Below are 16974 nucleotides of genomic sequence, written 5' to 3' on the forward strand. Positions count from 1 at the left end.
TTTAAATAAAATTAGAAAATCTGGATTTCTAGTGAAATCTTCCCATTTATAAATTTTGCCAATTGATTTTTTTTTTTTTTTTTAAGTTAAAAAGCAGCTGCCACAGTGCAGATTAGTGGCTCTCAAAGTGTGGTCCCTGGATCAGCAACATCAGTATCACTGGATACTTTATAAAAAAGGCAGATCTCAGGCCCCACCCAGGCCTGTGAATCAGACTCTTTGAAGTTGTGGGTCTAACAATGTTTTAAGAAGCCCTTCAGGTGGACTGCCGGGTTCAGCAATACTGCAGGCAACACACATGAAAAAGTTATCAGTAATTTATACGAAATTCAGATTTAACTGTGTGTCTGGTATTTATCTAGCAACTGTATCTTTAGGTGATTCTGAAACACATCTCACATGGATCAAGCGAAACATGCAAAAGAGAGCCAGACTGCCTATATCTGAATCAGCTTTGATACATACTAACTATGGGATCTTGGCAGAGCAGTTGTGTAACTGCTCTATGACTCAGTTTACCTGCATGTAAAATGGGGATAATAATATCTCTCTCACAGGGTTATTGTTAGAATTAAATGAGTTAGTGAATGGAAAGTCCTTAGAATGGTGCCTGAGAAAGGTTAAGCAACATCTAAGAGTTTACCATCATCAGTCCTTTATTTTTCCTTTCCTTTTTCTCCACCACCATCATTCCAACTGTCAGGGAATACTTGAATACAGCTTCCTTCAGTTCTCTTATCCTTGAACAAACTTTGATTTTGTGATAGAACTGATTCTACACCCTAGGCCCTCAGGTAGCCCTAGTGCTTGTTCTCACACAAAGTAACCTCTTGCTTTGAAAGCTAGCTGAAAAATGGTGTGGCTGTCTGTGTACCAGTGGCTGCTTCCAGGGCTCTCTCTCTCAGCCTGCGTTCTGTGCTGCACCAAGGCCTGTGTCTATAACCACCTGCCTTTTGGCTTCATGTGTGCCTTCACCAGCCCCCAGTACGCCACTGAATCACATTTCTGACCACATCTCGCAGTTTCAGATCCCTAGACTGCCTGACGGGGCCGTGGATGCTTGTTCGCCGTTGTGAAAGCAAACTGATGGCCCCCTCCCGATTAAATTTCTGAGTACTCTTTGGGAAATCCCCACCATTTCTTTCTCTAGACTTGATTTGCAAACCCAAAGTGCTTGCACTGTATTTCAAAGGAAACTCATAACCGCACTGCTCTTACTGAGGGTGGTGCAAGCTGCCTAAATGTGCCCCTTCATGAAGCAGCTTTCCATGCTGCCACGCGGTCACAAATGACAGACTTGTACACACAGAGAAAACCAACTGGATGAGCTCTTCAGCTTCTCAGCTGCGCCGTGTTATTGCTGTTCTGGGAATGAAGCACGATGCATTATTTTATTAAATAAAGATTTTCCCTGTATCACAGTAGAGGCTAATTTTATTAGCTCTCTTTATGGGAACAAACGTCATCACCCTGGCTGGGGAGGCCGGGAGTTGGGGGTAAGGGAGCGGAGAGAATCACATTTGGTCATCCACGTGCTCCAGTGGAGGCTGCCAACATGTTTTAATTGGTAATTACTTACCAGAAGAGTTCTCCAGATCCTGCAGAAAACGCACAGCTCTCAGTTCATAACTCACTTACAGATGATTCAGAAGACATCTTCAGCTACAATAAATATCGTTGATATAGTTTGGGTATGGCTGTGCCCCTGGTGTCCAAAACACCGGAGTGTTCAATAACTTCAAGAAGTGAATCCTTTGTTCTCCTCTCTGAGAATCAGGAGACTCCTTAGGCTGAACATGTACCTTAAGCTTCAGAAACAGGAATTGTAAAATGCTATCATATACTGTCTTTTGTCTCTTGATTCTTTAGCTTTCAAACCTGAAATAGTCACTGGCAGCTTTATTTAGCATTTTAGGTGAGCATGACCACAAGATGCCAACCCCACCACCTTCTCAAGACAGAGTAGGCCAAGTTAGGTGTAGTCAACTCCTAAAACTGAGTACTAATGCTGCCTCCACTTAGCATGCAGCGCTGAGGTCCAGAAAACCAGCACTAGGAACGATGTCTGCCCATAGAAGCGAAGTGTCCACCACTCTGCTATGGCTCTGCAGTCTCTGGCCAGAGGCGATCTTTGTTTTCAAGAGTCAGAGGTGGTCTCCATGTTTTGTCATTCAGTCAGCTCAGTTCAGTTCAGTCGCTCAGTCATGTCCGACTCTTTGCAACCCCATGAATCGCAGCACGCCAGGCCTCCCTGTCCATCACCAACTCCCAGAGTTCACTCAAACTCATGTCCATGATGAATCGGTGATGCCATCCAGCCATCTCATCCTCTGTCGTCCCCTTCTCCTCCTGCCCCCAATCCCTCGCAGCATCAGAGTCTTTTCCAATGAGTCAACTCTTCACATGAGGCGGCCAAAGTATTTGAGTTTCAGCTTTAGCATCAGTCCTTCCAATGAACACCCCGGACTGATCTCCTTTAGGATGGACTGGTTGGATCTCCTTGCAGGCTAAGGGACTCTCAAGAGTCTTCTCCAACACCACAGTTCAAAAGTATAAATTCTTCGGTGCTCAGCTTTCTTCACAGTCCAACTCTCACATCCATACACGACCACTGGAAAAACCATAGCCTTGACTAGATGGACCTGCTTTTGAATATGCTGTCTGGGTTGGTCATAACTTTCCTTCCAAGGAGTAAGCATCTTTTAATTTCATGGCTGCAGTCACCATCTGCAGCGATTTTGGAGCCCCCAAAAATAAAGTCTGACACTGTTTCCACTGTTTCCCCATCTATTTCCCAGGAAGTGATGGGACCAGATGCCATGATCTTCATTTTCTGAATGTTGAGCTTTAAGCCAACTTTTTCACTCTCCTCTTTCACTTTCATCAAGAGGCTTTTTAGTTCCTCTTCACTTTCTGCCATAAGGGTGGTGTCATCTGCATATCTGAGGTTATTGATATTTCTCCTGGCAATCTTGATTCCAGCTTGTGCTGCATCCAGCCCAGCGTTTCTCATGATGTCCTCTGCATATAAGTTAAATAAGCAGGGTAACAATATACAGCCTTGACGTACTCCTTTTCCTATTTGGAACCAGTCTGTTGTTCCATGTCCATTCTAACTGTTGCTTCCTGACCTGCATATAGGTTCCTCAAGAGGCAGGTCAGATGGTCTGGTATTCCCATCTCTTTCAGAATGTTCCACAGTTTATTGTGATCCACACAGTCAAAGGCTTTGTCATTATCATGCTATTATTATTTTCTCTTAGCAGTTGGCCAAGGCCAACGCTCTCCCCAGAAGCACCCCTTCCCCCCTCCTTGTGCCTCAGTAAGAGCCCCCTCTCCTCCCAGCTGTTATCCATGGTCAGCTTTCAGGCCTTACCCTGTCTTCTATGAGCAGCCATGGAAAACATGGTGGGATCCAGGAGTTATACCTCCACATGCAACGAAACCATGCACTTCTCCTGAGATAACCACTGTAAACCAGAGATGATAAACTTGTAGCTCCTGTCCTTGGGTTGGTTTGCTCTGACACAGCATTATTTTTTAAATTTTGTCTACTTCTTCCTGTTGTTTTCTACTTTCCTCCTGTAGTTACCTGTTTCCTTATATTATTATCACTCCCCTAATCTTGTTATCTGGTTCCAAATAGGAAAAGGAGTACATCAAGGCTGTGTATTGTCACCCTGCTTAATTAACTTATATGCAGAGTACATCACGAGAAACGCTGGGCTGGATGCAGCACAAGCTGGAATCAAGATTGCCAGGAGAAATATCAATAACCTCAGATATGCAGATGACACCACCCTTATGGCAGAAAGTGAAGAGGAACTAAAAAGCCTCTTGATGAAAGAGGAGAGTGAAAAAGTTGGCTTAAAGCTCAACATTCAGAAAACTAAGATCATGGCATCTGGCCCCATCACTTCCTGGGAAATAGATGGAGAAACAGTGGAAATAGTGTCAGACTTTATTTTGGGGGGCTCCAAAATCGCTGCAAATTGGACTGCAGCCGTGAACTTAAAAGACGCTTACTCCTTGGAAGTAAAGTTATGACCAACCTAGATAGCATATTCAAAAGCAGAGACATTACTTTGCCAACAAAGGTCCATCTAGTCAAGGCTATGGTTTTTCCAGTGGTCGTGTATGGATGTGAGAGTTGGACTGTGAAGAAAGCTGAGCACCAAAGAATTGATGCTTTTGAACTGTGGTGTTGGAGAAGACTCTTGAGAGTCCCTTGGACTGCAAGGAGATCCAACCAGTTCCTCCTAAACAAGATCAGTCCTGGGTGTTCATTGGAGGGACTGATGGTTGAAGCTGAAACTCCAGTACTTTGGCCACCTGATGTGAAGAGTTGACTCATTGGAAAAGACTCTGATGCTGCGAGGGATTGGGGGCAGGAGGAGAAGGGGAAGGGGACGACAGAGGATGAGATGGCTGGATGGCATCACCAACTCAATGGACATGTGTTTGAGTGAACTCTGGGAGTTGGTGATGAACAGGGAAGCCTGGCGTGCTGCGATTCATGGGGTTGCAAAGAGTTAGACACGACTGAACGACTGAACTGAACTAAAAGAACTAAAGAGCCTTTTGATGAAAGTGAAAGCAGAGAGTGAAAGTTGGCTTAAAGCTCAACATTCAGAAAACTAAGATCATGGCATCCAGTCTCATCACTTCATGGCAAATAGATAAGGAAACTGTGGAAACAGTGGCTGACTTTATTTTGGGGGGCTCCAAAATCACTGCAGATGGTGATTGCAGCCATGAAATTAAAAGACACTTACTCCTTGGAAGGAAAGTTATGACCAACCTAGATAGCATATTCAAAGGCAGAGACATTACTTTGCCAACAAAGGTCCGTCTAGTCAAGGCTATGGTTTTTCCAGTAGTCATATATGGATGTGAGAGTTGGACTATAAAGAAAGCTGAGTGCTGAAGAATTGATGCTTTTGAACTGTGGTGTTGGAGGAGACTCTTGAGAGTCCCTCGGACTGCAAGGAGATCTAACCAGTCCATCCTAAAGGAGATCAGTCCTGGTGTTCATTGGAAGGACTGATGTTGAAGCTGAAACTCCAATACTTTGGCCACCTCATGCGAAGAGCTGACTCACTTGAAAGGACCCTGATGTTGGGAAAGATTGAAGGCAGGAGGAGAAGGGGACGACAGAAGTTGAAATGGTTAGATGGCATCACCAATTCAATGGACATGAGTTTGGGTAAACTCCAGGAGTTGGTGATGGACAGGGAGGCCTGGCGTGCTGCGGTTCATGGAGTTGCAAAGAGTGGGACATGACTGAGAGACTGAACTGAAGTGAACTGAATCTGGTTATCTACTTCCTTCATCTTGTTCTCCACTTCCCATCTTGTTTTCTACTCTCTACCTTTTGTTATCTGCTCTCCTCATTTTATCTGTTTCCCACCTCTCCTCATCTACTTCCTCATCTCTTTATCGACTTCCCTCGATTGTTGTCTGCTTCCTTACTTTTGTTATCAGCTTCCCCCATCTTATCTACTTCCCCTATCTCTCTCTCTCCTCTCTCATCTCCTTGTCTACTTCCTCCGCGTCATTGTCTACTTTCCCACTGTTATCCACCTCCCTCTTTTTGTCATCTTCTTGGCTCCTGAAGTCCTTTGAGTTTGTGACCTGCTTTCAACCATCTCTTCTTGAAAAAAAGAAAAATCAGAAGATTTGCAGGGCAGTGAAACTATTTTGTACGATACCATAATGGTGGATACATGTCATGATATGTTTGTCCAAAATTCACAGCGTGCACCACACCAAGAGTGGACCCTAATGTAAACTACGGACCCTGGGTGGTGATGCATCAAGAGAGCTGTCATTTCTAATAACAAAAGCACCTTCTGATGGGGGACGTTGATAGTGGGGGAGGCTGTGTGTGACTGTGGAGGCAGGGGCATATGGGAAATTTCTGTTCCTTTCTGCTCAGTTTCTCTGTGAACCTAAAACTTCTCTAAAAAAAAATAACATCTATTTAGGAAAAAGAAGTCAGGCCTAAACAAAAGTGGGTGGAAGGTGGAGGCTGGGGAGGGGCAGTAGCAGAATGGCATGTCGTCCTCCCTGGTATCCTAAAACGCTACCCTAAGGACTGACCCACGCGCCCTCGTACGTGCCTGTCTAAGCATCTCCTTGCAGTGGCCCACAGGGACGTGGCAGAGAACGAGGTTAGGAAGAAGGGTGTTGCACTCAGGAATTCAGCCCTTGCGGAGTGGGGGGAGGGTGTGGAGCGGGCAGGCATCAGCTGTGTTAGTGATGCTCCCCTCTCTCTTCCCCTCTCTTTTCCTTCCCTACCTTCCTTCTCACCAGAAAGAGGCTGAAGCTCTGTGATCACAAGGTCTGGTAACCTCCAGTCAGTTTTCACTGTGATACGAATTTAAGGAACAGAGAGAGGTGCAGGGCATGGCTGGTGGCTCCTCTTGGGTGAACACAGAAAATGGAGTTCCAGGGAGAGTAGTGATCATTGCACCACTAGGCTTGAGATGGCACAGAGGAAGGGTGATCTTGAAATCACAGGTCTAAACCCAGTGACCCTGGGTACAGTAAGTCAGAGTAGGGCTTCAGGGTCAAGAAAGTGTGAGCAGAAATACCAGTTCCATGACTTACCAGGTGTGTGACCTTGAGCTAGTCACTTTACCTCTCTGTACCTCACTTTCATCATTTCTAAAATGGGGATGATAATAAAATCTGTCTCTTGAGGTCATGAGGTAGATTAAATGAGATGATGTATATAAAATACACTGCCTAGCACACTGCACATACTCAAGCACTTGAGTCTTTAGAAGAAGGATGTTTCGGGTAGAAGTCTCTGGCCCTGGGGATTCCACTCAGTCACTCTCTGCTATAGTCATGCTAGCAGTTTGAGCCAAAATTCGTTTAGATAAGTGACTACATGTTTTACTGCCTCTTTGCTATTTAGCATTTTTAAAGGAAAACACATACTAATTTAACCTTTTCTCTCAAACCTAAATCCTTGTATTGGTCAGATGCAGTAAGTTTTCTTCCAGTTGTTAGATTTGGTTTCCATCTCCGGCTACTGAAAGGGCCACATCCCCATGTCTCATAAGGCTCCAGTCTAAGACTACACTATGTGGCCAGAGTGGAATGGCTGATGGAGCAGAAGGAAGCAGTCCCAGAGCCAGACGGGAGCAGGGGCCCTCCAGATCCATCTGGGCCATCTCTTTCCTTTGGGGCAACAGCTATGTCCCCTACCTTAGACTGCATCTGGGAGTGCGATTGAGGGATTTCATTGTAGAATGAAGGGGCCGGAACTGAGCATTTGGTTTGTAAATGTACCGGGTGAGATGCGGGCACATAACCACATCACACCTGACAGAGGAAGAGGAAGCACGTTCTGAGTTTGTTGTTCAGTCGCTAAGTTGTCCGACTCTTGTTGTCTGACTCTAAGTTGTGTCCGACTCTTTGCGACCCATGGACTGAGGTATGCCAGGCTCCTATATCCTCCACTACTTTGCAGAGTTTGTTCAGATTCATGTCCATTGAGTTGGTGATGCTATCTACTCATCTCATCCTCTGCCGCCCCCTTCTCCTTTGCCTTCAGTCTTTCCCGGTATCTTTTCTAGTGAGTCAGCTCTCTGCACAGGTGGCCAAAGTATTGGACCTTCAGCTTCAGGAGCAGTCCTTCCAGTGAATATTCAAGGTTGATTTCCTTTAGGATTGAATGGTGTGATCTCCTAGCTGTCCAAGGGACTCTCAAGATTTTTCTCCAGGACCAAGAAATTCAGTTCAGTTCAGTTGCTCAGTCATGTCCGACTCATTGTGACCCTGTGGACTGCAGCATGCCAGGCTTCCCTGTTTGTCACCAACTCCCGGAGCTTGTTCAAACTCATGTCCATCAAGTCAGTGATGCCATCTAACCTCTGTCATCCCCTTTTCCCCCTGCTTTCAATCTTTCCCAGCATCAGGGTCTTTTCCAGTGAGTCAGTTCTCTGCATCAGGAGGCCAAAGTATTGGAGCTTCAGCTTCAGCATCAGTCCTTCCAATGAATATTCAGGACTGATTTCCTTTAGGATGGACTGGGTGGATCTCCTTGCAGTCCAAGGGACTGTTGAGAATCTTCTCCAACATCACAGTTCAAAAGCATCAGTTCTTAGCTGCTCAGCTTTCTTTATAGTTCAACTCTCACATCCATATATGACTACAGGAAAAACCATAGCTTTGACTAGATGGACCTTTGTTGGCAAAGTAATGTCTCTGCTTTTTAATATGCTCTCTAGGGTGGTCATAGCTTTTATTCCAAGGAGCAAGTGTCTTTTAACTTCATGGCTACAGTCACCATCTGCGGTGATTTTGGAGCCTCCCAAAATAAAGTCTCTCACTGTTTCCCCATCTATTTGCCATGAAGTGAGCAAATTTGGAAAACTCAGCAGTGGCCACAGGACTGGAAAAGGTCAGTTTTCATTCCAATCCCAAAGAAAGGCAATGCCAAAGAATGCTCAAACTACCACACAATTGTACTTATCTCACATGCTAGTAAAGTAATGCTCAAAATTCTCCAAGCCAGGCTTCAGCAATACGTGAACCGTGAACTTCCTGATGTTCAAGTTGGTTTTAGAAAAGGCAGAGGAACCAGAGATCAAATTGCCAAAATCTGCTGGATCATCGAAAAAGCAAGAGAGTTCCAGAAAAACATCTATTTCTGCTTTACTGACTATGCCAAAGCCTTTGACTGTGTGGATCACAATAAACTGTGGAAAATTCTTCAAGAGATGGGAATACCAGACCACCTGATCTGCCTCTTGAGAAATCTGTATGCAGGTCAGGAAGCAACAGTTAGAACTGGACATGGAACAACAGATTGGTTCCAAATAGGAAAAGGAGTACATCAAGGCTGTATATTGTCACCCTGTTTATTTAACTTCTATGCAGAGTACATCATGAGAAACGCTGGACTGGAAGAAACACAAGCTGGAATCAAGATTTCCGGGAGAAATATCAATAACCTCAGATATGCAGATGACACCACCCTTATGGCAAAAAGTGAAGAGGAACTAAAAAGCCTCTTGATGAAAGTGAAAGACGAGAGTGAAAAACTTGGCTTAAATCTCAACGTTCAGAAAATGAAGATCATGGCATCTGGTCTCATCACTTCATGGGAAATAGATGGGCAAACAGTGTCAGACTTTATTTTTGGGGGCTCCAAAATCACTGCAGATGGTGACTGCAGCCATGAAATTAAAAGACACTTACTCCTTGGAAGGAAAGTTATGACCAACCTAGATAGCATATTCAAAAGCAGAGACATTACTTTGCCAACAAAGGTTCGTCTAGTCAAGGCTATGGTTTTTCCTGTGGTCATGTATGGATGTGAGAGTTGGACTGTGAAGAAGGCTGAGCGCCAAAGAATTGATGCTTTTGAACTGTGGTGTTGGAGAAGACTCTTGAGAGTCCCTTGGACTGCAAGGAGATCCAACCAGTCCATTTTGAAGGAGATCAGCCCTGGGATTTCTTTGGAAGGAATGATGCTAAAGCTGAAACTCCAGTACTTTGGCCACCTCATGCGAAGAGTTGACTCATTGGAAAAGACTCTGATGCTGGGAGGGATTGGGGTCAGGAGGAGAAGGGGACAACAGAGGATGAGATGGCTGGATGGCATCACTGACTCGATGGGCGTGAGTCTGGGTGAACCCCGGGAGTTGGTGATGGACAGGGAGGCCTGGTGTGCTGTGATTCATGGGGTCGCAAAGAGTCGGACACAACTGAGCAACTGAACTGAACTGATGGGTCTGATGCCATGATCTTAGTTTTCTGAATGCTGACTTTTAAGCCAACTTTTTCACTCTCGTCTTTCACTTTCATCAAGGGGCTCTTTAGTTCTTCTTCGCTCTCTGCCATATGGGTGGTGTCATCTGTGTATCTGAGGTTATTGCTATTTCTCCTGGCAATCTTGATTCCAGCTTGTGCTTCTTCCAGCCTGGCATTTCACATGATATACTCTGCATATAAGTTAAATAAGCAGGGTGACAATATACAGCCTTGACATACTCCTTTCCCAATTTGGACCCAGTCTGTTGTTTCATGTCTGGTTCTAACTGTTGCTTCTTGACCTGCATACAGATTTCTCAGGAGACAGGTAAGGTGGTCTGGTATTTCCATCTCTTGAAGAATTTTCCACAGCTTGTTGTGATCCACACAAAGGCTTTAGCATTGTCAATAAAGAAGAAGTAGGTGTTTTTCTGGAACTCTCTTGCTTTTTCGTTGATCCAAGGGATGTCGGCAATTTGATCTCTGGTTCCTCTGCCCTTTCTAACTTCAGCTTGAACATCTGGAAGTTCACGGTTCACGTACTGTTGAAGCCTGGCTTGGAGAATTTTGAGCATTACTTCACTAACGTGTGAGATGAGTGCAACTGTGCGGTAGTCTGAGCATTCTTTGGCATTGCCTTTCTTTGGGATTGGAATGAAAACTGACCTTTTCCAGTCCTGTGACCACTGCTGAGTTTTCCAAATTTGCTGACATATTGAGTGCAGCTCTTTCACAGCATCATCTTTTAGGATTTGAAATAGCTTAACTGGAATTCCATCACCTCCACTAGCTTTGTTCATAGTGATGCTTCCTAAGGCCCACTTGACTTCACATTCCAGGATGTCTGCCTCTAGGTGAGTGATCACACCACCGTGTTACCTAGGTCATGAAGATCTTTTTTGTACAGTTCTGTGTATTCTTGCCACTTCTTAATATCTTCTACTTCTGTTAGGTCCATACCATTTCTGTCCTTTATTGTGCCCATTTTTGCATGAAATGTTACCAAGGGATGGGTAACTCCTATTTGTCCTCCCTTTTACATTGCCCCAAGCTACTTACTCTGAGTCTGTATGCATACTCTGCTGCTGCTGCTGCTGCTAAGTCGCTTCAGTCGTGTCCGACTCTGTGCGACCCCATAGATGGCAGCCCACCAAGGCTCCCCTGTCCCTGGGATTCTCCAGGCAAGAACACTGGAGTGGGTTGTCATTTCCTTCTCCAATGCATGAAAGTGAAAAGTGAAAGTGAAGTCACTCAGTCGTGTCCGACTCTTAGCGACCCCACGGACGGACTGCAGCCCACTAGGCTCCTCTGTCCATGGGATTTTCCAGGCAAGAGTACTGGAGTGGGGTGCCATTGCCTTCTCCCGTATGCATGCTCAATTGTGTCCAGCTCTTTGTGACCCCATGGACTGTAGTCCACCAGGCTCCTCTGTCCATCAAGTTTCCCAGGCAAGAATACTCCAGGGGAATCTTCCAAACCCAGGGATAGAACCCATATCTTCTGTGTCTCCTGCATTGGCAGTCAGATTCTTTACCACTGAGCCACCTGGGAAGCATTCCGAATCTTTAACCTTTCAGTTATCTGGATTATATTTGCAACTAATTAAGTCATGCAAGCAAAAGTTGCTTTCACATAATCATGAGGTCCTTTTAAAACTATCCAGTTTAACTCTGGAAGTACTCAGGGTTCCCTTCTTTCTTGATTTTTGTTTCCTCTCTGGAATGGAATGTTGGGCTCCACATGTTGAGACTGTGAGAAACTTTGAACCCATAAGTTCAAGCTTGGTGAGTATGTGTCTGTTTCCTGGACGAACTTCCCAAGGACCTGTATAAAAAGTGAATCTGCTCCCCCTAAGGCGTGTTGGATCTGCTCCAGGATAATGGTGGGGTGCCCTGGGGTTCTTCTTGTCCCTAACCAGAAGCAATTTCCTGTCCTCTCGGTAGGCCTGCAGCCTGCTCTAACCCGCTGGGGCCGCGGTGCTGCACCTCTCCCTGAGCCGCAAGGTGGGCCACGCCGGTCACGTCTCCCTGGACAAAGCAGAAATAAATCACACACCAGCCCCTGCTTAAGATCTGATGAAATTCTCCATTTCCTCTCCAAATTGAATTCCTCCCGAAGGACTGGAGCGGCTCCTGAGAGTAATGAAGGCACTCCTTCCTCCTCTGCTAGAAGCGTGTTTTAAATTAACGGACACGGCCTTCTAATCTGCGTGAGGAGGGAGCTTTTAGAAACAGTCCTGAGAAACTGTTTAGACCAGAAACGATATTTTTAAACTTGAGGGGGGAGGCAGCAGACAGACAATACGACGTGGCCTTTGTCGGGAGGCAGCCCCGCTGGTGGTCTCCCGGGAAGGAAGGAGCACACGCGTCCCGCTGGGGCCCTGCCCGCCCCCCTGCTCTGCCCCGCCCCTGCCCTGCCCTGCCCCGCCCCCTGCTCTCCCCGCTGGCCCCAAGATCACTTGCAGTGAGAATTTATGACGGAGAATACAAATAAGAGGGATTGTGCTTTGTGACAGTTGAAAATATTCCTTTCCCACCCATTTCTTATTTGGGAAAAATGATCAACTCTGATTTTGAAAAACATTTTTAAAAAGAACCATTTTTAGGATGAAGATGTCACTGAAGTGATTATCTTCCATCCTCTGTAATGATGATGAATCAACAATTTGGCATTTGTAGAGGCAGTTGACACAGGCCCTTTCAAGGGAAAAAAGAAAAAAGAAAACCCGTTTTCAAATGGAGCTTGTCAGAGTGAAGACTGATGCCCGGCTGACTGACTAGGACCATGAATACAATTCTGACAACTTGGGAAAATGTGAGGAGCCCAGGGGTGAAACTTATAAATCAAGTGAAAGGTTTGAGTAGAAAATTCTAAACATTCATTCTACTTTGAAGGAGGGTGTGAAAGAGATTATCTGTTGGTAGAGGAATATTTAATATTACTCCTTGAAGTGAGTTTGAGCATTATACTGTTCTTCATTCATTGTTGAAAAAAAAGCAGTTTAAAAATTCTAGTTACCTTTAAAAATCCTGACATTTAAGTTCAAAAGGAGAGGAGTAAATTCTCCTTAACTTGAAAAAAAATTCTATTGATCCTTTTATGTCAGGATTTTGTTAACAACCCGTGAGAAAGATTATCAAAACCTCACTCTGTGTTTTTATTTAGTTTAAGAAAGAAGCCATTTTCTTTATAGGGAGGTATGATCCATAGGTAAAACCCAACCTTAGACAGAAAACTCCGCTGCAGGAGAATTTGGGGTCTGGTTCTCAAACTGGAAAATTGCTTTTCAGGGAGAAGGTCATGTTTTCCACTGATAATAGGGTCATTTGTATCAAGCGAAACGCACACCCTTCCCATCTAGAAGGAAGTTTAAGCTTCGGTTTTCTCAGAAGACAGTAGGAAACACATTTCTCCCTGGCTAGGAAGAGAGTATTGAGGACAGGGAATGGGAATTCAGGCACCGTTCCAGCAATGTCTGGGTCTGTCCTGAGCCCAACCAAGGCCAGGGTGTATCTCCAAAATACCGGGTCTGGTGGAGACAACGAAGACTGTTGAAGGGGAAAAATTACAGGACAGGAAAATGAAATGCCACCCCCACACAGCTGCTTTGTGCATTCCTTCAGCCCTCTCAGACTTTGATATTTGCATAAAAGGGCCTGGATCAACTTCCACACTGGGACAAAGCAGCCAGCAGGTCGCTGTGGACAGCGCAGGCTTTTTCCTCATGAACAGTCTGCAATTTCACAGTCATCAACGTGTGTACCCCTCCTGGGCCGAGGGGTCAGCTCAGCCACACCATGTCTGTAACTCTGCGTGCACCGTCTGGGTCTCTGGCCAGCAGACCTTTCCAATGCAGGCTTGTCTTTGAGCCTGTTTACAAAGCCTGAAGTTACTTCTGTTTTGTTTTAGCCAAAAGGGTGAAGTGCTGCCAGCAGTATGTCTGGAATGTTATTTACTTGGTACATTTCTGTGGCTTTTCTTTGTAGCACTGCACATGCCAGAGCAAAGGGTCATTTACTTGAAAATGCCAGGTTTCGCAGTTTGTCTTCTCCATGGGCGACTTTCTCAGGAAGAGGAAGTTTAGCTCCTGTGCCTCTTGGTTCCCCCCCACCCTCCTCCCTCTCTCTCACCCTTCTCTCTTTGCTTCCTGCGTTCCTCCCTGCCTTCCTTTTTTTTTTTTTTTTCTCTGAGTTAGTGCTCTGAAATACTGTTGGCGCCTGCTGCATTGCACCCTTGTATCCTAAATGTCCCAGCTACACTTTTATTTCCCGGAGTTTCTGGTGGACTCTGCTGAGATCCTGGCAAACACTTTCTCATTTGCGTGCTTGCCCTGTTATTATTTCACATGAAAGCTGTCTGTTTTGGCACACATGACTGCCGTGATTTCAGTTGAGCTCCCTGAGCTGAATGGGTGATGTTGTGCAAGGGAAATACAGGTGGGGTTTTCTCTACTGGTGGCCGTGGGGGCGGAGGACAAATCTGCAAGCAGTTCTGGCTTGTGCAGAGCCCACATGATGGCAAATGCATGGCTTTTAAAGGAAGGAACCAGTGTGTACAGTTTCTTAATTTGGAAGGTTTCACAACTGCTTGTGTTCAATTGATGGAGGAGGGGTTTGTTTGTTTTTTTTTCAAAGCAAGTTCTTCATTCATAAGACTGTAAACAAGTCCTGGATAAATGAGAAATACCGAAGCACAGGAGGCACTCCCTTTACCTCTTCTCTCTTCAGCCTCCCTTCCTGCCGTTTCATCAGTGCAGCTCTAATCATGGTGTTTGGGGTTTTAAAGCAAAGTATGGGAAATGAGATTAGATATTAATAAATCTCCCTGGCTGGTGCCAGCCCTGGGGCCATTTGCACACCTGAGTGAGTTAACTTCCTTCTCTCTCTCTGCCTATCATTGTGGCATGTGAATTACAAGCATCTGTAGATAGGAAAAGATACCTTTGAAAATCTCAGCCTTACAGAGATTCAGCCTTTATCAGAGTCTCTTGAAACCTCACCCATCCATGGCACCTGTGAGTTTGTTACCTCTGTAACCAGCCCTGGCCTGAAAGAGAAAATGTTTGGTTCCATTCTTGTCGGCTTTTCCTGTCCTTCTGCGTGACTTCTCACTTTGTCTGTAAGCTACTCGGATTTTTGGCTGAAGGGTCTTCTTTGATCACTGTCTTGACAGCATGGGCTTCACGTTCCCACACCTGCTCTTCTTTTACAGTCCAGATTTCAGGGTAAATGCTTCCACAGCCTTGTAATTTCTTCCGTGTAAAGCTCGGCGCAGGTTACTTATTACAGGTAATAGCCTTTTGATGACGGAGACAACTGCTTGGCAGAAACGGCAGCCTGAACCGCTGCCAGGAACGCAAACTGCCACTTTATTTATTTCTAAAAGCATCTAAGCTGCGAGCCTATCGGTCGTGATCTAGCATGCACATGATAATAACAGGCTGGCAGGGCTGAGAAAGCTGCCCCAGGGGGCGGCCATGACGACAGGCCCCGACAAGACTCTTGTGTGTTTTCTCCCCCATTATCCACAGCCCACACATCGTCTTCCTCTCTCAGAGCACCTTGACTGGAATGAGCCAGCTCTGTGGGACCCGTCTCTGCCATGAAATTGCTCACGCCTGGTTTGGCCTGGCGATTGGGGCTCGAGACTGGACGGAGGAGTGGCTGAGTGAAGGGTTCGCCACTCACTTGGAAGATGTATTCTGGGCCAAGGCACAGCAGGTAAGTTTCAAGTGCACTAAGCATTTCAGTACCCAGAGTCAAGTTCAACTGAGTCTTTCGCTCATTCAACAGATAGGTATTGAGTGCTCATTATGCACCTCGGCACTTGTTCTGTTTGCTTTGTAAATGAGAGGAGAGACCTTGCTCCCCGTGGGGTTCACTGAGGTTCGCGATCTAGTGATGACAGGGAGACCAGGTAGGTAAACGACAGCATCTGCAACTTGCAGGGATGAGTACTGTCAAGAAAATGAAGCCAGATAGAGAGGGGTGGAGGAAGTGCTGGTTTAGAAGGTGCTTATCGGAGAAGGTCTCTGATGAGGAGACATTTGAGCAAAGACTTGCAGAACAGGTGGTGCTGCGGCATACTCGAGCACTCCTTTGGGGTTGTGGTTGTGTTGACATCGACCGTGTTCTGCTTTGATAAGTGATGAGATGAAATTTTAAATCCAGAGTCATGATCTTAGGTGTCTGCTGCAAGTAATGAGGAATGAAGCAGCGGATGTTGCAGATTAGGGAACGAGGATGACTGTGGTACACCGGCCGCTTCCCCTCAGTTCTGACCAACTGCTGTCATGTTGAAAGGAGGGCTCAATAGAGCCTGGACTTCTAGTGTTTTAAAAGAAACTATGACTCTGGATTTTTATGTGAAATTTATCAGTGTGAAAAATATGCAGACCAAATACACACCGAGGCCAGACCTGCTCAACACACTCCTAGTTTACAAGCTCAACTTTAAAGAATTAGCCACCAGCAATAAGGAAGCTGTGGCAGCTAACCTGCTTCCTGCTTGTTTTCCAATTCCTAATATCTGGTCACATCTTTTCCCCTACCATCTCTGCATACTGGACTATTTGAATTCTGAGATTCACAAGTTTGTACACATCTGCATGATTTTGTTCAAGTTCTTTCTGCCTGTTGAAATCCTGTATATCTTTCACTAGCCAGCTCAAGGTCACCTTCCTTTGATAGCCCAGACTCTTCATCTCATTCACAGTTCAGTAATGCTCTTCTAGAAACTTTGAGTTTCCACAGTAGTTGTACTTACCTCTTTTTTCTCACTTGTTTCTTCTTCCTCCTATCCTCATGAGTAGGCGATAACCTCTTTCACAGTGGCACAGTGCCCTGCTCATCCTCCCACCCCGCTTTCCCACCTTGGCTACTGAGCTAGCAGTGTGCATAGCTGTGTACCCCTCCACACAGAATCCTGTGAGGAGAGGTCCCATGGCAGATTCTTGAGCAGAAAGGCTGGGTTTGAAGTAGGACCCGGGTTGGAATCCCAGCTTTGCTGCTTACCAGCTTTGTGAGTGTCAGGAGGTTAAGTCACCTCCCTGAGGCTTAGTTTCCTCATTTATAAAATGCTTAACCTTGCAGAGTGGAAGGGGTGGTGTGTGAATGAGCTTATTAGCACCGTGCCTGACACATGGAGTGTGTGCAAGAAATACCAGTTGTCCTTCTTGTTTTCGTCATCTTTGTTTTTGCCACC

At 45.5% G+C, this 16974-nt stretch overlaps 1 protein-coding gene across 28 annotated transcripts in view; it reads left to right on the forward strand.

Annotated features, from left to right (window-relative positions):
• AOPEP (aminopeptidase O (putative)) overlaps positions 1-16974 on the forward strand; it is a 427206-nt gene that overhangs the window by 242418 nt on the left and 167814 nt on the right. For 25 of the 28 annotated variants that reach the window (XR_015170185.1, XR_015170180.1, XR_015170178.1 and 22 more), the window contains one exon: positions 15302-15491. The exons of 2 other annotated variants lie outside the window; for them this stretch is intronic. Coding sequence is in view for 17 of the 26 variants with exons in the window: in XM_086416943.1 (XP_086273069.1) it covers positions 15302-15491 (190 nt within the window). In the remaining 9 variants the exon portion in view is untranslated. Of the gene's footprint in view, positions 1-14735; positions 14786-15301; positions 15492-16974 lie in introns of those variants that run through there. One more of the 28 variants, XM_086416962.1, reaches the window with a different exon arrangement.

Source organism: Bos grunniens, chromosome 8, assembly GCF_055505025.1.
Source record: "Bos grunniens cultivar Pamir isolate PY7600 chromosome 8, Bosgru_T2T1.0, whole genome shotgun sequence".
Lineage (NCBI taxonomy): Eukaryota > Metazoa > Chordata > Mammalia > Artiodactyla > Bovidae > Bos > Bos grunniens.